General features: G+C 41.6%; 1 protein-coding gene across 4 annotated transcripts in view; it reads left to right on the forward strand.

Annotated features, from left to right (window-relative positions):
* CKAP5 (cytoskeleton associated protein 5) overlaps positions 1-21,514 on the forward strand; it is a 45,246-nt gene that overhangs the window by 7,874 nt on the left and 15,858 nt on the right. The window contains exons 7-31 of one of the 4 annotated variants that reach the window (XM_081163271.1): positions 172-285; positions 656-760; positions 1,147-1,236; positions 1,322-1,486; positions 2,549-2,677; positions 3,373-3,552; positions 4,230-4,343; positions 5,558-5,668; positions 7,162-7,254; positions 7,496-7,681; positions 8,707-8,801; positions 9,946-10,003; positions 10,086-10,211; positions 10,397-10,536; positions 10,730-10,904; positions 13,130-13,243; positions 14,134-14,262; positions 15,045-15,239; positions 15,750-15,882; positions 16,781-16,869; positions 17,851-17,919; positions 18,272-18,397; positions 19,331-19,480; positions 19,869-20,072; positions 20,534-20,669. In XM_081163271.1, coding sequence (XP_081019397.1) covers positions 172-285; positions 656-760; positions 1,147-1,236; positions 1,322-1,486; positions 2,549-2,677; positions 3,373-3,552; positions 4,230-4,343; positions 5,558-5,668; positions 7,162-7,254; positions 7,496-7,681; positions 8,707-8,801; positions 9,946-10,003; positions 10,086-10,211; positions 10,397-10,536; positions 10,730-10,904; positions 13,130-13,243; positions 14,134-14,262; positions 15,045-15,239; positions 15,750-15,882; positions 16,781-16,869; positions 17,851-17,919; positions 18,272-18,397; positions 19,331-19,480; positions 19,869-20,072; positions 20,534-20,669 — 3,226 coding nt within the window. Of the gene's footprint in view, positions 1-171; positions 286-655; positions 761-1,146; positions 1,237-1,321; positions 1,487-2,548; positions 2,678-3,372; positions 3,553-4,229; positions 4,344-5,557; positions 5,669-7,161; positions 7,255-7,495; positions 7,682-8,706; positions 8,802-9,945; positions 10,004-10,085; positions 10,212-10,396; positions 10,537-10,729; positions 10,905-13,129; positions 13,244-14,133; positions 14,263-15,044; positions 15,240-15,749; positions 15,883-16,780; positions 16,870-17,850; positions 17,920-18,271; positions 18,398-19,330; positions 19,481-19,868; positions 20,073-20,533; positions 20,670-21,514 lie in introns of those variants that run through there. The other 3 variants (XM_081163272.1, XM_081163269.1, XM_081163270.1) reach the window with 3 other exon arrangements.

The following is a 21,514-nucleotide window of genomic DNA, read 5'->3' on the forward strand; positions in this document are numbered from 1 at the left end:
CTGCTGGTGGTAAAAGTTTTCCCTCAGCACATGTAGAAAAATCTATACTGTCAGTGTAAAAAACAAATGCCTGAAGAAGGCTCTGTCTGCAAGTGTTCTGGTTAACCTTACAGGATTTGCAACAATTTCTGAAGACCAAGGTATATATAATTTTTATGTTTTGCATTGCAGGAGGCCAAAAAATGGCAAGAGAGAAAAGAAGCTTTGGAAGCAGTGGAAGTGCTAGTTAAAAATCCCAAACTTGAAGCTGGAGACTATGCAGACTTGGTGAAAGCGCTTAAAAAGGCAAGGACCTCTCTAATACCCAAATAGTCCTTTCCAAGCCAAATATGTGGCATCATTATTACTGTATTTAAAAAGAGGTTTGATAATTCATTGGTTAACACAGAGTGTGATTATAAAGTTCATTCATGGGATTGATTTGATCATGTGACAGTGTTTAAATTGCTGGAATGGGAATAGAAATGCTGACATTCCAATATGTGGGAGTGCAATTGATATAGGTGGTATAAGAAGGGGTTGGGTGGGGAAACGCAGTGTCTAGTATGGTTCTCCTGAGTCTGCAGAGGTATACTGCTTCTGCTTGTTTAGACATCCCATCCAAATAATCTGAGATCTCAGACTATTGGATTGTAATGTTCCTCTTCCCCCACAGGTTGTTGGAAAGGATACCAATGTAATGTTGGTTGCTTTGGCTGCCAAATGCCTTGCTGGACTGGCTACTGGTCTCAGGAAGAAATTTGGACAGTATGCGGGTCATGTAAGTATGCAGGTCACTACACAGAATACAATATCTGAGGTTAGCACTGGGCTGTTACTGGCTCCTGCTGCTTGAATATGAAACTCTTCTGTTAAACTTCTAACAAAGTGAGATGAAAAAGAGCATCTACAGGAAGGCTTCCCCACCTCGCTTTCCCTCTTTTTTAAAGGAAAAATAAGAGGACTTCTTAATTTTTAAACTTATTTTAAAGGGCTATCTTGAATAGGCTACTCGCACAGTGTTCCTTGAAGTAGTACAAGTTCAGTGTGTTTGTTTTTCTGTGTATGGGGCAAACAGGAGTTTCCTTATTGTGCACTCTCCTAGAGCACAGTGGGAAATCAAACATTAATTTCAACTTCTTAATACCTTGGTAACAATTTTTATAGGTTGTCCCAACTATCTTAGAGAAGTTCAAGGAGAAAAAGCCTCAGGTCGTACAAGCATTGCAAGAAGCCATTGACGCAATCTTCCTGACTGTAAGTGCATGGCTAGTAGTGTTTTAAACAAGTTTAGCAGACCATGGTTTCGCCAGAACTAATATCCTTTAACCAACCATTCTAGACCACGTTACAAAATCTAAGTGAGGATATATTGGCTGTGATGGATAACAAAAACCCAACCATCAAGCAACAGACATCCCTCTTCATCGCAAGAAGCTTTCGTCACTGCAATTCTACTGTCCTTTCTAAGAGCATGCTGAAACCCTTCTGTGCTGCGCTTCTCAAGGTAAAAAAAGAAGTTCTTAGCATTGTAGAGGTCTTTGTTTGGCTGAAAGTAGTATGTGGAACTGGAGAGTGTTTCTGTAGTGATTCTTGTGCTGGGAATCACAACAATCATGAACTGTTTCGTAGAAGAATTTTATTTCAACCAGGTAGGAGAGCAGGCACCTTGTCTTAACTCTGGAGAAGAAAGGAAATCATAGAATTGTAGAGTTGGAAGGGACCCTGAGGAGAGATGAGACCGGTATGAGAGCAGTAGCTCTCCAAAGGAAGGAAAGCCAAAATAAGCCAAATAAGCTTTGTAGCCTTTAACACAATTGCTTTTTTGTGCTTGGTTTACTATGAAAAGGGCTTACACATTGTGCATGCTTACAATAAAAATCCAGGGCTTAAGACAAATTGTAAGAATCAATGCAGTTAATAATTTCTGTCCTTTTGCTGCAATGCTTAATAATAATCAGTGGTGGAGCATCATCCATTTTTTTTTGTTAGATTACTGCAATATGTTATATGTAGGGCTGTCTTTGAAGATAGTTCAGAAGCTTCAGCTGGTGCAGAATTTAGCAACCTGGTGCTCACCAAAGCAAAACAGCTTGAGCGTATAACACCAATCCTGGCCTGACTGCACTTGCTATCAATTGGTTTTTGGACCTAATTCAAAGGGATGCTCTTGACCTATAAAGCTGTATGTGGCTCAGTTCCCCAAGGACCACCTATCGCCATATGAACCAACCCAGGCTCTGCAGTTGTGATTTGAGGTCTGGAGGCTTGACTGGTGCCAGGCAGAACTTTTCTCTGTAACCAGACCTTTGACCTTTAACTACATGTGGTGTTTTAGAAGTGGGCATGATTTTTTAATGTATCTTTCCCTCCTTGGTTTTAATCTATCAATGTAGGATTGGTCCCCCCCTTTTTCTCTCTCTCTCTGTTTGTTTGTTTGTTTGTTTGTTTGTAAGTCGCTTTGGGTTACCTTGGGCAAAATAAAAAAATGAAGATATGTAATAAATAATAATAGTGTGAACAAGAAATCTAGTTGGCAAACTCTTCAGGTCTTGTGTTTTTGCTACAGCACATTAATGATTCGGCTCCAGAAGTTAGAGATGCTGCATTTGAAGCCCTGGGTACTGCCCTGAAGGTGGCAGGTGAGAAAGCGGTGAATCCTTTCCTAACAGATGTGGACAAACTAAAACTAGACCGGGTAAGTCTCACTGTTTGACACTGAATCATCAGGCTTTGGCAGTTTCTAAAGACATCAGCATTGGGGAAGGCCTGTACATGGGCTTTAGGCCACTGGTGGAGAACCTCCACAGTTCGGGTGCTGCATTTCGGCTTGTAACCAACTTTCATGTGGCCCAAGGCAAAATCATGCTCTGGGGCCTCCACCCCTTCAGTCCTGAGCCTTTCCCAGCAAGAGACAAGCAGTACATAGTGATGGGGAAGGAGCTTCTTTAGGAACGAAGGGGGAAAAGATGGTTAGACTTAAAGGAGCTGTGCTTCCATGTCCATGAACATCTTGTTCCCAGTGCAGAATTTGCCACCTCTGCCTGAAGGAAGCTTTCAAGGAGGCAAAGTCTTTTCTTTTCCATTCTGTTGAGTTTTCCTGTTGCTAAGTGGCCCTTCATATAAAAAAGTTCCTTACCTCTGAGACTTCACTAAGCTTCTTTGATTCCTCTATTTGCTTTAAGAGTGGCTGGGGCAAACCAGTCAGATGGGTGGGTTTCATATAAGAAATTATTATTATTATTATTATTATTAACGTTATGCAGATAACACCTCAAAGTAACAAAATGCGTTAGCATTCATAAGAAGAATTATAAGTGAGTCTTGGAGGCTTTAATGGTTACATACTGAAGATTTATTGTAACTCCTTTGGTCTTCTGATCTGTCCACTAGATTAAAGAGTCTGCTGAAAAAGTGGAGCTGGCTGGTGGTAGTAGAGCCAGTGGAGGAACCGATAGAAAAGAGAGCAAACCTGTTGCTGGGAAGGCTCCAGCTCTTTCAGGGGCTGCAGGGGACAAAGATACAAAAGATAATTCCAAATCTGGTGCACAGAAAAAGGCACCTGCGGCTAAGGTAAGGGAAACGTAATCAGTTTAATTATTGAGTAGACCTATATAAAGAACTAATTCCATGTTCACAGTGAGAAAGTACACCAGCTACATTGGCAAATGAACAAATAGGGAGCCAGATGTTTTTCCCAGGGGAAGGGAGTGCTCTATCTTGGGAGCTACAACAGATATTGGATCATATGGACATAGACTGACTGCCCTTTAATAAGTATTGATGTAAACTATTTAGGGTATTTAAGGGTAATAACTGACATTTTGAGTTGCTATCAAAATAGAATTGTTTTGGTACAAAAAAGGGAAACCATTGCTATTGAATTTTGCACCAAATGAAGTATCCAAATGCATCTTCGAATACAGTCCCAAGGAAAGTTAATTACAGTATTCCAGTTGGTGCCTATTGTCACACATACCTTAGTTGTATTGATATGCCCTCAGCCTAAAACATCACATTTCGATGGCTGAGTATATGGAAAAACCAGAAATGTGATGTAGACAGATGCTAGTCTTTTGAGAAAAGGCAGTCTCGAAAATGAGAATCCCTTTCTTTTTTTACTTTTCACTCAATTTCCTACCCTCATCCCAACAGCTGGCGTGGTCATCATTTTAAAGCATCAATCCAAGCTTTGCTCAAGTTAATTCAGAACTTTAACTGACTTTACCTGCTGCTTTCTTCCTGTGTAGTCTGGTGGCCCACCCAAGAAGGGTAAACAAGCTGCAGCTGGTGGGGCAGGAAGTACTGGAACAAAAGGCAAGAAAGGATCTGAAGTAAAGGAGATATTTGAGCCAGAACTCTCGGTGGGTGCTTCATCTGTGTTAAAATTCAGTGTAAAATGCTATTTTTTAAAAAATACCTGTTCATTATTTTTTTCCTGTGAAGGGTCAAAGCTCAGTAGTAGAGCATCTGATTTGCATGCAGAAGGTCCTGGGTTTAGTCCCTAATGGCATCTCCCCAGATAGTACTGGGAAAAGGCTTCTGGAGAGCTGTTGTCAGTCAGTGTAGACAGCACAGAGCTGGATAGACAAAGAGGTTTGATTTGGTACAAAATAATGTTCACATTCTAGGACGCGGAGTGGCGCTGTGGGTAAAAGCCTCAGCACCTAGGGCTTGCCAATCGAAAGGTCGGCGGTTCGAATCCCCGCGGCGGGGTGCGCTCCCGTTGTTCGGTTCCAGCGCCTGCCAACCTAGCAGTTTGAAAGCACTCCCGGGTGCAAGTAGATAAATAGGGACCGCTTACTAGCGGGAAGGTAAACGGCGTTTCCGTGTGCGGCTCTGGCTTGCCAGAGCAGTGATGTCACGCTGGCCACGTGACCCGGAAGTGTCTCCGGACAGCGCTGGCCCCCGGCCTCTTGAGTGAGATGGGCGCACAACCCTAGAGTCTGTCAAGACTGGCCCGTACGGGCAGGGGTACCTTTACCTTTAATGTTCACATTATTTGAGTCGCTGTTAGGTCTAAACAGAGTGGTATTTCCCTAGAGTAAGTCACAAAATTAGCAAAGGCAGCCTTTTTTTTTTAAACCAGGTATAATACTTTTGTTCTGCATCTAAAGATCAGTGTGCTTATGAATATGCTGAAGACGAAAGGGGGAGAGAACATAAAGGGATTAGAGAAGGCCAGAATGGGAATTGTTTGCTAAATTACATAGTAGTAGTATTCAGGATCAGTTGAAATGTTCTAGCCATTTGTGTGGACACCAATTTTAGGACATTTTAAAAGCAGTCTTGTAGTTTATACACCTGCCTACCATGGATGTGAAATGGCTTGGCTATTCTTGGCCCAAATAAAAGGGAAAGCATCAGATGTTTTATAGCAGTCTTGCAAGGCACAAACCTAAAGTTTGTGCACCACAAGTACAGTTCAGTGTAGTGTTAATTATTGCACCATTTTGTACAAGTGCTCTCATGGGTATGGTTTTCTTTTTAATTTAGGTCCCTTGGCTATATAAAATATGCTGCAGCACAAGAATAAGCTACCAAAATAAGAATTTTTTCCTTTTCTCTTTGTTTGCAGATAGAGGTTTGTGAAGAGAAGGCTTCAGCTGTCCTACCAGCTGCTTGCCTACAGCAGCTAGACAGTGGCAACTGGAAAGAAAGGCTTGCTTGCATGGAAGAATTTCAAAAGGTAATCAAGAGTGTGGTGTTTTGGAAGTTAGCCTGAATCAGAGAAGTGGTCTCTTGAGCTGTAAGCACCACCTGTTCATAGTCTTTGAAGTCCACAGAAACCCTTGGGCATCATACTATGCTTCATAACCTTCTGGACTATCCCTTTCTTACTAAATGCAGAGTTTGTTCTGATGGGACATGCAAACATCTTTTTCGAAGCTAGAACACTATTTCTGGGAAATTGCATTTCCCCCTCTATCAAACATCCCTCTTCAAATTCATTAGCTAGTCTTGTAGCTTCGCTGATGGAGAGCTGTGAATTGCTCCTTCCCCCACACCTTTGCTTAGGCTATTTCAAAAACAGTTACATTATTGTTCTGTTTTGGTGTGTTATTTCCTCTTGAGGCTGAGTATTCCTTGCTTCTACAGTCCAGCAAGTACTTATGAAGGGTTTAGGGCAACCAGTTTTGAATCCCCATATGATGTTGGTCCCATCATTCCTGCCCATTGGTCACATTGGCTAAGGATGATGGGAGTCCCAACAATAATTATCTTCCTCTCTCCCCTGCTCACCCTTGGTATCTTGCTATCCTATGTTCTCCCCTTGATAGCTGTGGAACACACATCTCACCTGTTCATGAAAACTTTAAACCAGCCCACACTGTTAGCTTTACAAAGATGGAACCAAAGTGATGGGGTTGTATGGTGAAGATTTATTACAGTCTTCATCTCAGTCAGCATATACATTTTGTGTGTTTCAAAGTCATTTTGACTTTCCCTTTCCTTAAGATAACAAGGGGAATGGGGGAGGATATTTAAAATCCTGGCTTAGAATTCAAAATCTCCAAAACAGAGAAGCTGCTTTTGATAATTTTCATGTGAAACTTTTAAAATTGAAAACTCCCCTTCCTAAAATGAAGGGAATAATAGATACATCTTTTGTTAAGATACAGTGGTGCCTCGCAAGACGAAATTAATTCGTTCCGCAAGTCTCTTCGTCTTGCGAGTTTTTCGTCTTGCGATGCACGGTTTCCCATAGGAATGCATTGAAAATCAATTAATGCGTTCCTAGGGAAACCGCCTTCAGACCAGGTCCGGGGACAGGAGTTCCCGCCCCGCCGCCCGGCTTCGGAGCATCGTTCCGAAGCCCGGCGGCGGCGGGAGGAGGCGTTCCCGCCCCACCGCCCGGCTTCGGAGGAGGTCCGAGGACAGTGGGGAAGACGCGCTGCGCTTCCCCGCTGTCCCGGAGATTTCCCTATGGGCTTTCATCTTGTGAAGCAAGCCCATAGGGAAATTCGTCTTGCGAAGCGCCTCCAAAACGGAAAACCCTTTCGTCTAGCGGGTTTTCCGTCTTGTGAGGCGTTCGTCTTGCGAGGTACCACTGTAATAGATTCTGTGGATGCTAAATGGAGACCTGACTATAACTTGAAAAAGAGTTCCCTAATGAGTGCTGGATTGTATAATGTTTCACATTTTCTAGATTTTAATTATCATCTTCTCCTACTCTCTAAGGCTGTTGAGCTGATGGATAGAACTGAAATGCCTTGCCAGGCTCTGGTAAGGATGTTGGCCAAGAAACCTGGATGGAAAGAGACCAACTTTCAGGTAAAACAACACTGTTGTGCTATTAATGGAGCTACTGCTAGGAAAAGCTGTAGCATTAACTACTGTAATCTTTTATAGCAACTGAAGTCCAGCAAAATTACATTGGTGTTTAGGAAAACGTTGAGAACTATTCTCTTCAGAATAGTATGCTGAATCAACCAAATCAGACCTGGGTACATACAGCCAAAGCTACAAGGCATGGGCTGAAGCTACATTCACATCCTTTATTTTTCCTATGCAGGTGATGCAGATAAAACTTCACATAGTTGCTTTGATTGCTCAGAAGGGAACCTTCTCCAAAACATCTGCACAAATTGTGCTGGATGGTCTTGTGGACAAGATTGGTGATGTGAAATGTGGGAACAATGCAAAAGAAGCACTGACAGCAATAGCGGAAGCATGTCAGTTGCCTTGGACTGCTGAACAGGTATGTGGAAGGCTAACAATAGTATGAAACCAGTTTTTACATGTTTATCGGTTGTTTATTTTAGTTAGTCTTACTGCCATACTCTTGTGGCTGCATGAGTTCTAGCTGTATTTTCAAAAGCAGTAATTCAATCAAAGCTCTCTTCATTCAATGTTAATAGAAGTTTTTTTCTCCTCAGTTTTACGTTGTCCTCCTTTTGAGACTAAATTATTGGGAGCAATTCGCTGATACCACCGGAGGGGAAAGTGCTCTTGAGCTCAGAATCCCACTTGCTGGTTTCCCACAGGCATCTGTTCGGCCACTGTGGGAAAAGAATGCCGGCCTAGATGAGCCATTGGCCTGATCCAACAGGCTCTTCCTATATTCTTAAGATAATTGCAACAAGTTTGTGTGGCCATGTGCCATAAACTGCCTTCCAACCTTTTCTGTCTCATGGGCGGCTTAGGTGAAACTGTCAAAGGTGCCATTACAAAATGGTTGCTGCAGCAGTATGGCTAGCCTCAAAACGACTGGTTCATGGGTAGACCTAAATTGCTCTGTTCATCCACCACCGTCACACTCCCTGTACACAACAAAAGGCTTCTGCTTACCATGTGCAGCAGCTGATATCTTGTTAGCAACGGAACTGCCCCATGCTGCTTCCTCTGACTCCCCCCAAAAAGCCTTTTTGCAAAGCATGGGCAGCAACAAGCCAGATCACCAGGTTGGAGGGACAGGGTGGTGCGGAGGTGGGGGCCAGGTTTGTTATCACCAGAGGATAAAGCTCTGGGAAAAGGTCATTGCTTCAGATTCTTCCAGCCCACTGCACAGCTAAGCAATGGCAGGTGCAGGAAGTAGAGGCCTTGTCATTTGGCTAATTTTCTTTTTAAGGCTTTAAAAAATCCAGTAGAAGGGAGTGGAGTGCCTCTTGGGTGCTGTTTGCAATCTCTGTTAGTGTCACTGCACTCATAGGTATCATGTCTATTTTAGAAGGTTGCATGTTCCTGATTTGTGGAGGTGGGTAAACTCTTACGTTTTCATTCTAGGTAATGTCAATGGCCTTTTCTCAGAAGAATCCAAAGAACCAATCGGAAACCTTGAATTGGCTTTCAAATGCAATTAAAGAGTTTGGGTTTTCTGGGTAAGTTTTAAAATACTAGAATAAAGAGCTTTAATATAGAGGAGCCATTTGACTCATAGATCAAGCACTACAGTCAGTTATTGTATCATCTGGCATCACCTAAAATGGGTGGAGAACCTCAGGCCTGGGAGCTGAATATGGCCCTCCCAGTTTTTCCATCTGGTCCTCTGGACTCGCCCCTGTCACACACCCTCTTCCTAGGCCACATCCTTCACCAGACTTGTGTTGAGTATATTTGTCTGGCTGAAATGTGTCTTTGCATCCCCCATGTGATAATTCTTTGTTGTTTTCCTGGCATTTCCAGCAGTCACTAGGATATTCTTGTTGGTGTTATATTCCATTAATCTGGTGTAATATCATTATTTTATAACAATTTTCTTAAATTCAGGCTTAAGGAGAACCTGTGGGATTTCCTTTAATGTTTGAAGACTCCATCATTACCCCATGGTTTATTAAGTTTCTATAGCTAAAGAATTTCTGGTTGGTTCCTGTAATTCAGTTATAGACTTACCTGGGTCAGAGAAACTACTCTAGAATTAACTACAGGCTTATCTAGAGAGATTTAAGATGGCTAATAATAGTCAAATGATGGTCAGAAAAGACACATGGCCAATAACTTTCTGATTCTTAACATCTAACCTTTGAAAAGTAGTGACAGTAAGGTGAGGCAATGTAGTTGTTCCAACTCTGAAAGAAAGTTGGAACAGGAAAGAGGTTTTTTTTTTCTTGCCCTACCTTCCATTCTTTTGTTGGACTGACATCTAGTCTTTCACTAAAAACTAAATACATCGGGCCTGTTTACCCACTATTTCCCCTGTCCCACGTTTCCTGTATAATGTGCAAATTCTCAGCAAGGAAGCTTCAAACCACCTGCCTCAGGAAAATGGAACTAGTTCAGTTTTCACTATTATCAAACTCATTTTCTTGTAGGTGCCATTTGAATTGCAATCCCATTGTGAAAACAGACAAAATACATTGTGTAAATAAGAGCTGAACAGAAAACTAGAGATTTCAATTCATTGGCAGTTGCTTCTTACAAATTGTTCCAAAACAAACAAGTAGCTGTCCCGTATCTTGCTACTTTATATGCATTGTTGTGCTGCTTTCAACTAACCTGTGTGTTCTCTCCCCCCCCCCCCCCCAGATTGAATGTAAAGGCTTTTATCAGCAATGTTAAGACTGCTCTTGCCGCTACAAATCCTGTGAGTAAACTTCTCTTCAAACTTAAGTTCTAAATACAGTCTGAATGGTTGAAATTGAGCCTTTCTTTTTCCTATTTGACAGGCGGTGAGAACATCTGCAATTACCTTATTAGGTGTCATGTATCTGTACGTGGGGCCCCCTTTGCGGATGTTCTTCGAGGATGAGAAACCTGCTCTTCTTTCCCAAATAGATGCTGAGTTTGAAAAAGTAAGCTTCTTCCGAAGTGCTGCAAATGATTGTATTCAGCAGCTTATTGCACCAATTTAGGAGCCTTAGCTTGTGTGACTTTCAGTTAAGATAGTGTTGTGCAAGCATGTGAACCAAGATGATGTGACTGTCTAACCACTGCTAACACCCACCCCCCAAATATGCATTCTCTTTTGACTTTTCAGATGCAAGGACAAACAACACCTGCTCCAACTCGAGGCAATACCAGACACGTGGCTGGCAGTGGAGATGATGGGGAGGAAGGAGATGAACAAGAGGATGCAGGAAATGATGTTGTGGATCTCTTGCCAAGAACTGATATCAGGTTTGTATGGCTTCGGCATGCCAAGGACAATTTTTATAGCTACAACTTCAACATGCAAATTTATAGTTACTCATCTGTAAGCTATGTTGTAAATTTGTATTCTCTGTATGCACTGTTAAGATACTTATAGTGTATTTCATCTTGTTTAACAGAAACTATAATCTGAGGTGCTAACTCTTCCTCTTCTTTTTAGTGATAAGATCACATCTGAATTAGTGTCTAAGATCGGTGATAAAAACTGGAAAATCCGAAAGGAGGGTCTGGATGAAGTAGCGAGCATAATTAATGAAGCCAAATTCATACAGCCAAACATAGGCGAACTTGCACCTGCCCTGAAGAGTCGTCTTAATGATTCCAATAAAATCCTGGTAGGTTATTTTAAGTTGTAGAATTGAAAATAAACTTTTTGTAGTCTTGTCATCTTTCAGTTATGAATACCAGTTTCATTTAAATCTTTCATGGAGGATTGAAATGACAGTGTTATCTAGTATGACATTTTAATGCAATTTAATCCCTTTCCTACAGTAAGGAGCTCTAGAGTTCTACAATTGCTAGTTTGTCTATTGATGTTGATGTTCTTTTGGCACAAACAGTGGAAATGGTACAGCTATAAATATACTCTGTGCACCTCAGAGAACCTGCTCTGTGGCTGTCAAAGCAGAGGAAATGCACTATACTACTGAAAGAACAACATTACTACAATTGAGCTTTGTTAATCCCTTTGTTGCACATTCTCCAAAGCACAGCTGGGCAGATTTCATAACTCCCTGTTAATGGTGCTTCTGTTTGTCCTGAAAGTCTACTACAGATGATCATGGTTCTGTGATTTGAAACAAATGCAAATTTAAATTTAAATTACAACACTACTTTGATTATAAATGCCCATAAAATATGTGTGTTTGTAGCTTTCCCTACAGTTGCACATGCCGTTTTCCATGTATACACATTTGTTTTCCAGTGTGTGGACAGTAATTTAATTATTTTGTTACTTTTTCCGCTTCTTATCTATCAAAAACAACAACAACAACAAGTCTGTCTAAACGGGCATCTGTTTGCAACCAAGTTCCATATGCAAGAAACTGCCTAGACTGCTTGGTTTTGTACTTGCTTGGAATAGGCCTTACACTTAAATCAGTCTTTGGGGAAGCCAGAATGTGCTCACCACCCTATGATATGTTCGTTGCTGGTTTTTAAAGTGACCTGTCTTTAAAGACCCAGAATTGCATAGCTCCCTGTTATAATTGGAGAGAGGCTGACGGAGACAGCAATTAAGAAAGAATACTTGTGAGAAAGTACCTGAACTCTGTGTTTTACTGTTGTGAACACACACACACACACACACACACACACACACACACACACACACAGTGCGGGGGGGGGGGAGCTTGGAGGCAATAAGGAGAGGGAATGCTAACCATTCCGCAATGCTCGATTGGAACCAGTATCCCACAACTGATCAGAAAAAAACCTACAGTGGTACCTCTAGTTACGAACTTAATTCGTTCCAGAGGTCTGTTCTTAACCTGAAACTGTTCTTAACTAGAGGCGGGCTTTTGCTAATGGGGCCTCTTGCTGCTGCTGCACCGCCGGCACACGATTTCCGTTCTCATCCTGGGGCAAAGTTCTCAACTCGAGGTAACTCTTCCAGGTTAGTGGAGTTTGTAACCTGAAACGTTTGTAACCTGAGGTGTTTGTAACTCGAGGTACCACTGTATTTCTATATAGATTCACAACTCTGCTGGCTTTTATTGTAAGGGTACCTATACTATCCAGTCATTTGACCAGCATGGGATCACCAAATGGCTTAAAACCTTAACGTTCCAAAGCTCCCATGCTCACCTCACTTCAAATAATCTAGGATGTGGCAGACCCACATGGCTTTAGATTCCTCAATTCCTTCTTTCTCCTATGTAGTCATCCAAGGAGGAAAACAGTTCACAGAGAGAGCAAGAGATATGGTCCTACCTCTCTTTAAAACCTAAAAACCTTGATGATTAGAGCTCCACAGACTTGGGCAAATCATGAATGACAAAAAGCCCTGGAGTAATCTAAGCACCCTTCTGCTAGTAACACTTCAGTTAAGAATCCCAGGAAAACGTTGTCGTCCCTCCCCCTTGTGTGTGTCAGAGAGAGAACAATAGATAGGACTGACACCCAGGGAAGTAAACATACATCAACATTTCCAGTTTCCTCTTTTTCTGATGTTTAGGCTACAAGTGTTTACATAGCAAAAAAAAACCTGCATTCAAGAGGGAAATGTTGGAACCTCAGGGTTTGCATAACTGCAATAATTGGGGGGGGGTCACAAAGGGGAAGGAACCCCCCAAATCAGCTGAATGAGGACGGAGCATCCAAAGTATCCACAGAATACTGATTCATCGCAGAAAATCAAGAGAAGGGATTGAATGTTGTCACTGGGAATGTGAATAGTAGCACTCCACAATGCAACATTTTATTATCTACAAGTTAGAACATACTGCTTCACAAGCTTCTGAAAAAGAGAGATATGACACACTGGATCATTAAAATGGCCAGAGCAGGTAGACTTAAGACAATTTCAGAGTTCAAGTTCATGTGTTTCTTCTGTTTCCAGGTGCAGCAAACCCTGACCATCCTTCAACAACTTGCTACTGCTATGGGCCCAAATATCAAGCAGCATGTGAAAAACCTGGGCATTCCCATTGTCACAATTCTTGGAGACAGTAAGGTAGACTCCCATATTTCTCAGTACAGCCTGTAGGAATGAAGGCTATTTGAGACCAAAATCACCTTGTTTCTTGTTTGAATATGACCTCATTTAACACTGACATATACCACTGTCCCTTATTAAAGTTACTGTCCTCCTCCTCCTCTCTGTAACCACCAGTGTTGTGTGGTGTTGGGGAGCTGGGAAAGCAGTGTGGCCTTATTAGCTGTGTATAAAGAGTGCTGTGCAGAAAGAGTGCGGGGTGGACACACCCACCACTGGCATGCAGCGCTGCTAATATTGGATAGCATTAGTATACTCAGGATTCAAAGTTTTGTGTCTCTGTTGTGGGAAATGTACACTTTTTTGTATGTGCTGTAATTTCCACGTCAAGAAAGAGGTGTAAGTTGAATATTTTGCTGAGTTCAGGTGCTGTCTGTCCACAAAACACTGAGGTGTTTTGATAGGTCACATTAGCACTAATCCTCGTTTGACATGCACCATGGTTCCTCGTTCAGCAAGTGATTAGTGCATGGAAGCTGAGTCAGAGTGAGAAGGTTTGAGGTCAGTTAGGGAAGAGTGGGGAGTACAAGGAAGACTAAATTCCTTTCCTTCTCCCTCCAAAATTACTTTGTAAGTATCATACACAAATGTGTTAGACAGGTAGGAACTCCTTATAAAAGTCATGGAATTTTTTAATGGCTTTCCACTTGGGCCTGTATCGTGAGAAGCCATTGTTCCCTGACCCTTGCAGTCTTTCAAGCAATCTGTGTACTGTAATAAAAGTACCTTTAATGGGAAACATGGAGGGAGAGAAAAATATTTGCAAAAAAAACCCCCAAACCTTGCTCTGTTGATTTTCTTACCGCTGCTGAAGTTTAGCATGTGTAAATCTTGTTTTTTTTCTTCAGAGTAATGTCCGAGCAGCTTCTCTAACAACCGTGAACGCCTGGATAGAGCAGACAGGCATGAAAGAGTGGTTGGAAGGGGAGGACCTTTCTGAAGAGCTCAAGAAGGAGAATCCTTTCCTAAGGCAAGAGGTAAAAGATTGTTCCATGTAAATGAACTTTGCATTTATCCTTTGTCAAGAGAAACTGAGAAAAGCTACTTTATATTATGTCAAATTAGGTGGGTAAATTATATATGTAATGTAGTTAAATGAGGCCTTTCTTTGTATTGTACTTTTGGATGCTCCAGTTCCTTTTAGTGTCCCAAGAGTGGCAAGTATCAAATAGGAATTTTCTGAAGCAGTTTGAGCGTTCATTATTTTGTTCTTGAACAAACTGTAAACTTGTACAAACAACTATTGTGTTTCCTGCGCACACCTGAGCCTGAACTCTTTGCAGCTCATTCGAGAGAGGGGGAGCAAAAGTGGAGGCCTTGCTCTGTGAATGGAAGTCTGTTCCCCTCAAGTGAGCAGGAGTAAGCCAGGCAAGAGTGGATTATTCCCCTAAACCAACTACACCAGACAAGATCACAACACACAGTAATAGTGATGAATATCTCAGCAATACCTTTCTCTCCCCTTTAGCAGTTACTTTTACCCCTCACTGCAGTTTCAGTCATGCATGCTCATATCTTCTGAACTGGGAGCAGGATATTCCTATGACCACAACTAAATAAACTGTGTCATCATTTGGTTGTTACATTTGAGAAATGTTCTGTAGGACATGGAATAAGATTTCTGGGAACCTTCTGAAAACATTGGATTGGCAGAAAATGTGTGTATTTATGTCTAGCCAAGGTGTCTATCCAAGTATTATGTCTATCCAAGGTGTATTGCTTTCTGCAGAATTAAGGGATCTTCTTTCTTTTCTCCCAGCTTTTAGGTTGGCTGGCTGATAAGCTCCCCACTCTCCGCTCTGTTCCATCAGACTTGGTTTTATGTGTGCCTCACCTATACTCTTGCCTTGAAGATCGAAATGGAGATGTCCGTAAAAAGGCACAAGATGCTCTGCCATTCTTTATGATGCATCTAGGCTTTGAGAAGATGGCCAAAGCCACTGGCAAGCTTAAGGTATAGCAAACAAACAAAATAGCTGAGTACAAATGGTGTGTGTGTGTGTGTGTGTGTGTGTGTGTGTGTGTGTGTACACATCTGCAAATGTCTCTCTGTGTGTAACATTTGCTTTATGGGAAATTAAACAATGGAGAAAATATAGTTCAGTAGTAGAGCATTTGTTTTACATGCCAAAGTCTTGAGATCAATCCCTGGTTTCTCCAGGTAGAGATGGGAAAGAATTCTCTCTGAAAACCTGGGGTCAGTATAACCAATATTGAGCTAGCTGGACAGATTTTCTGATTCTGTATAAGGCAACCTATAAAACTGCAAATTAACAACTTTGTACATTGGATGAAGCATATTCACAATATTGTTGGTACTGGGAATGTGATCACTGTCTTCTTTCAACTATGTTGACCCCCAGATGACTGTTAAGAAAAAACTATTTTCCATGTATGTAGTGACTTGCAAAATAGGAGGCATGTGCCATTAGGTGCCTTTTAAATTCTTTCTTTTGCTTTCTAGCCAACTTCCAAAGACCAAGTACTGGCCATGCTTGAAAAAGCCAAAGCTAATATGCCTGCCAAACCTGCTCCACTTTCCAAGGCATCTTCCAGAGCAGTAGGAGCTGCTGCAGCCAAATCTCAAGTTGCATCAGGTAATCTTTCTTCATTCCATTGACATCCCACATTGAGCAAACCTGTATTTTAAGAGTAATAGAGGTTCTATTATATTTATAAGCCAGGTGTGTCTACAGATAGACACTGCAAAATCTAGGAGATTATAAACAGGATCCTACTGAAGTTCCTTGGGTCTATAGCATAGAAGCCTGTAATCACAATCTTATGGTCATGATGTGCTGTGTGAGCAAGGAGCAGTCATTTTAAGCATATTGTTTGTAAGTTTAGACCTATCTGAATTATTTCCACAGTGGTTTCACATTATAAAATAGAAAAGGCTTTAGTTTTTTGCCTATCATGTTTCTTCTCAAAAGACCTGGGAGACTTACAAGTGGCTTGGTCCTATGTTACCCTCAGAATATGTGTAATTTGCAGGAGGTCTCTTGTGGTCAATTGACAAGAACAATTTCTTTGCCTATCTTGGAATACTAGCTGAGCAAGCCAACACTAAAGGAATGGTCCCCCCCCCCTTTGTATAGATAAGGAACATTAAGGGTAGAGCAACTCTAAGCACTCAATCAATCTTAGATACTTCTGGATGTACAATTTGCTGCAACAACCAGACAAATATAAGTTTATATTGTGTCTTAGTGATGGTTTCCTTCCTAATAAGAACCAAATTAATGCCTGGATTCAAAAAGGTACTTCTCAAGGGTATGAGTATGTCTTGTGTGGATTAAAGAGTGTGGATTCTTTGAACAGGAGACATATTCTGACATAAACAGAACATTGCAAAGCATTTGTGAAAGTTGCTTTTAAAAGTAGTTTGCAATGTGACGTGGTGCAAGCTGAAATCTGCTTTATGTGGGGGGAACTTGTTGCATGCTGGGTGTGGTTCCAGCCTTATTGTGTAGTTAAAATTATGTTGATCTGAAGGTTCTGGTGAAGATTATTCGTCCAGCACCATGGAGTCCAAGGCTGATGCCAAAAAAGCCAAAGCAGGAGGAACAGCCCCCAAATCCAAGGTAAATTCTACTTCAGCACAATGGAAGTGGTCTACAAGGTTGAAGTCTAGGAAGTTTCATTGTGTTTGTGTATATTTTACATTTAGTGTAAACTATATGGAGATTTGATAATTAAGAAGTTTAGCAATCCTGTTCTATAAAATAAACAGTTTTGTGGTAATAATGTGCTCTCTGTCTGGAGCAAAATCTCAAAATATATTGAGGGTGGGGTTTGTTTTAAAGGGGGGGACTGGGTAGCTGGGATAGCCAGAGTTTTTTAAGAGCCACTACTAGGAATAATAGATATTATTGGACTGAAAGGGACCCATCTGATTCCATGTTAGGCCAGATGTGTATGTCCATTTACATCCATACTACTTTTAGGAGCTGCTTATTGCGAGTGATGGGAGCTCAAGTTGGTGGGCAGAGCCAGAGCTGATGGTGGAGCACTTTTTCGCTCTGTCTCTGCTGCCACCATCACTCTTCCTCTTCCTACCCTGCAGCAGCACTCAAGTAACCTTTCCCCCCTAAGCCTAGTGCTTCCCCTCCTCACCCCATCCTGTAGTAATGAGAATAAACAATGAGTGAGAGAATGGGAATTTTATCTCCAAGTACAATTGCCATGTCAGGGATTGTGATTTGGAAGTGGGGAGAAGGATGGTGATGCACAGGGAAGGTTTAATCCTCCCTTCCCTGTTAGGCAGTTAGGGTTTTAAAAAGTCCCAAATGGGTCCTTTTTTCTAAACCTAATTGCCACGAGGAGCTGAGGAGAGGAGTCTGTGGGCTGACTGTTCCCCAGTCTTACCTTTAGATGCATTGTAGTTCCTATTTGGACTTTGTAAGCAAGTACAGCAGGCTTGCACATAACAAAGAATGGTCCATATTTACCTTATGCAGCACTCAGAGGGATTAAAGATATTGTTGATGTGGCATACACCAGAAATATAATGGTATGATTTGGAGCCTGCTATTAACCACTGAGCATTTTATGACTTATTTCAGCATTCTGATGCTAATACAAGCCTCACCAAAGGCAATAGCAATGTGACAAAGAACAAGCCTACCAAACAGGTAATAAGTGGGTATCACCTGTGACTAGTGCACTGATGAGGAAGGAAATCTTGCTACACTAAAAACCTGCGCACTATGGTGGGCTTTTTCTTCATAGTACTAAAATATACACCTGAAGGCTTCAGCACACATTTTAACACAACTTATGAGTGGGCAATCTCTTTCTCCTGCATGCTAGCGGGATAGTGTTTCTTCTGCTGAGTAAAACATACTTGGAGTGCAGTGCTACACTACCTGCTCAGAAGTAAGTGCTATTGAGTTCAATGTAGCTTACTCCCAGGTAATTGTGTAGGATTGCAACCTAGGAGATTGTGATTTTGAAAGAGTGTATTCAGTGTTGTGGTTTTTTTAGGGTATACAGGGGAAGAAAGTACCAAGTAAATCCAACTTGAAGGATGATGATGACCGATCTGGTCCAGTTTTTATCTTAGTACCAAATGGGAAAGAGCAAAGAATGAAAGATGAAAAAGGATTAAAGGTAAGAGAAATTAACAACCTCTGATCTCTAGCAGTAGCAGATACCTAACTACTGTAAGTTAAATGCTATTCATTTTAGGAGTAACCTGTTAATGCTTTTTCATTTAAAAAAACACGGCTGTGTTTTCCACACAAAAGTGCTAGAGAGGAAACATATGAGCTTGATGCTTACTGCTTTTTTGTATAGCACTAAACTATGGTTGCTGGTTAGGCAGGTTTTGGGTTTTTTTAGGCGGTAACTACTGCACTTTGTGGTAGAGGACTGCTTTACCCTACCACAAAGTGTTATGGCTAGAGTGGCCAACGTTGCTTTTTCCTCCTTTTCTTGCTGCATGGGCCACTCTAGCTGCACCACAAGAGTGGTCTGCATGTCAAGTAAATGGCCGCTCTAGTCACACCACTTTGTGGAAGATCCACTTTGGCGGGTCTTGCCAAAATGCCTCTTGGGGCGGGAAGCAGTGGTGGGGGAGGGGGTGCATACCAGCACCTCCTTTTTTCAAATAAAGCACTGTTATTGAGTATGAAATAGGTCAATGCAATTGGCGTAGGTTCAGTCTAATCCACTTCAAAGGTTATTGTGAGGGTAAAATAATACTGTAATAGGAATTGAAACAAAATTTATTGTATCCATATTTAAGTCAACAGATACATTTGTGAAGGAAAATATTTTCCATCTCTCTCCCAACATGAATTCGTTTTGATATCTATATAGTTAGAAGACAGGTACTATTTACATATTTTTTTAACCTAAACCACCTAACACCAGATGTGTTACCAACCAGATAAATCATTATAGGTATATTTTCTTTAAAATAAGCAGTCTCCCTCTCCTCTTCCTAACCTTGAGGTGATTTTTTTAGGTTCAGGGACTGAAGTTAACGCTGTTCACACCTTCTCTTGAGCAGGGTGCTGATACTGTTTCCCCCCCTCGCAGGTTTTGAAATGGAACTTTACTACTCCTCGTGATGAATATATTGAGCAACTGAAGACTCAGATGTCCAGCTGTGTTGCCAAGTGGTTGCAAGATGAGATGTTCCATGCAGATTTTCAGCACCACAACAAAGCTATTGCTGTTATGGTTGAGGTGAGAGGACTGTATTTGTGGTTGTAGATGAAGAATTATAGTACAACATTGGTGGTGAAAGTATAAAGGAGGTTTCCCAGAGCATGCAAGCTTTGGAAACTCCCTGTTCAACGCAGAGCCCTACATTATAGTCTCGTAAGAATAGGGCAATTAGTATCAGCCTCCCAGTTTTCTCATCTAGGCCTTGTGCAACAGGTGTATACAGTGAAGCTAATTATAGGAGCCGACGCAAGTAGCTATTATGCATATGCGGGCCAGCCATTTTTCAGTGTCTGGTACCAGGAAAGTTTCAGAGTTTCTGTTTTGGCTTGTCAGATGACTCTTTAATTTTATTTTAAGTGCTGCCTATTTGTCTGAACTTGACACTGCAATTTGCTTTTTCTTCTAGCACTTGGATAGTGAAAGGGATGGAGTGATCAGCTGTCTGGATCTAATCCTGAAGTGGCTCACACTGCGATTCTTTGACACCAACACAAGTGTCCTGATGAAGGTCCTGGAGTACCTCAAGCTGCTTTTTGCCATGCTGAACCAAGAAGAGTACCATCTAACTGAAAATGAGGCCACCTCCTTCATCCCCTACCTTGTTTTGAAGGTATCCAAATCTGGCAAAAGTTTTTGAGTCACGTCACTCACAAAATACACTAAGCCCACCTTTCTCTGGAGCCTGCAGAACCAGAACTGGAAAACAGTTACCATTCTAGCCAATAGGAATGAGTATTCCAATTTCCATCAGTTCTGCCTTTCATGGCGTTTCCCACTCAGGGGGAATATGAACCTTTCTCCCTCCTTGCTGTATCCAGTGGTCCAAACACCCAGGGTGTTCTTTTTTTAAATGGATTTTTACAACTCGTGTATATATATCATACAGTATCCATCATTTATCCCTTATCCTCATACTTCCCAGTATTCTTTTCCCCCAGTCACTGGAAGGCACAATGTTTGAGAGAAAGACTTGGCTGGGGTGGACTAGGAGCCAGCTCCCTCCAGAATAAGCATACAAATGGCTTCTTCCAGCTTCTGTAAATTTGCAAATATTTCCTCCTCACCTTCCAGGTTGGGGAACCAAAAGATGTTATCCGCAGAGATGTGCGTTCCATTCTAAACAGGATGTGCCTTGTCTACCCAGCCAGCAAGATGTTCACTTTTATCATGGAGGGAACAAAGTCAAAGAACTCAAAACAGCGGGCAGGTGAGATGCTTTAGCACAGAGGTTTCCAAACTTTTCATATTGGTGACACACTTTTTAGACATTCATCATTTAACGACACAGTAATTCACTTTTACTATCAAACCAGAGGTTAAACTAACCCCTTTCCAGCCCTGGGAGGAGTGTGAGGATCATTCGTGCAACACACCTACACACTGCAGCTGACACACTCAATGTGTTGTGACACAGTTTGGAAAGCTCTGCTTTAGCAGAAGCTGTTGGTCACTAAAATGCGCTGTTTAAGTTTACAGAAACAAAGCCTTGTGGTCCCTTATACTACAATAATAATGTCATAAGATTTTGTGGACTTGAATCCATTTCAACATAGGAAGCTGCCTTATGCCACTGGCCCACATAACTCATTATTGTCTACCTTGAGGGATGGCTAATGCATTGCCCTCCAGATGTTGCTGTACTAAAGCTCCCATCATACCTGACCATTGCCAATGTTGGCTGGAGCTGATGAGAACTGTAATTCAATAATATCTAAAAGGGACCACATTGGCTACCCTGGTCGACACTGACTGGCAACAGCTCTCCATGATTTCAGGAAGGTGTGTCCTGATGCTAGGATATCCTGGCGTTCGTAAGCTAATTTTCACCCATTATGCAATTTTTACAAAAATCATTATTTCTATTCAGCCAAAGGAAACTGAGGTTCTTGATGAGTTGTAATTCAGAGGCTTTATGCTGGAGTTTTGGATTAAGTTTTTCAAGCAGTGCTTTCTTGAAAACTTATAGGCAAATGAATGAAGAATGTGAACTAGCAAAGGCTTAATTCTGGGTTACTCAGCATTCTTGAAGACAAAGGATTGCATCCATTTTTC

The sequence above is a fragment of the Podarcis bocagei genome (assembly GCF_964188305.1).
Source record: "Podarcis bocagei genome assembly, chromosome: 1".
Classification (NCBI taxonomy): domain Eukaryota; kingdom Metazoa; phylum Chordata; class Lepidosauria; order Squamata; family Lacertidae; genus Podarcis; species Podarcis bocagei.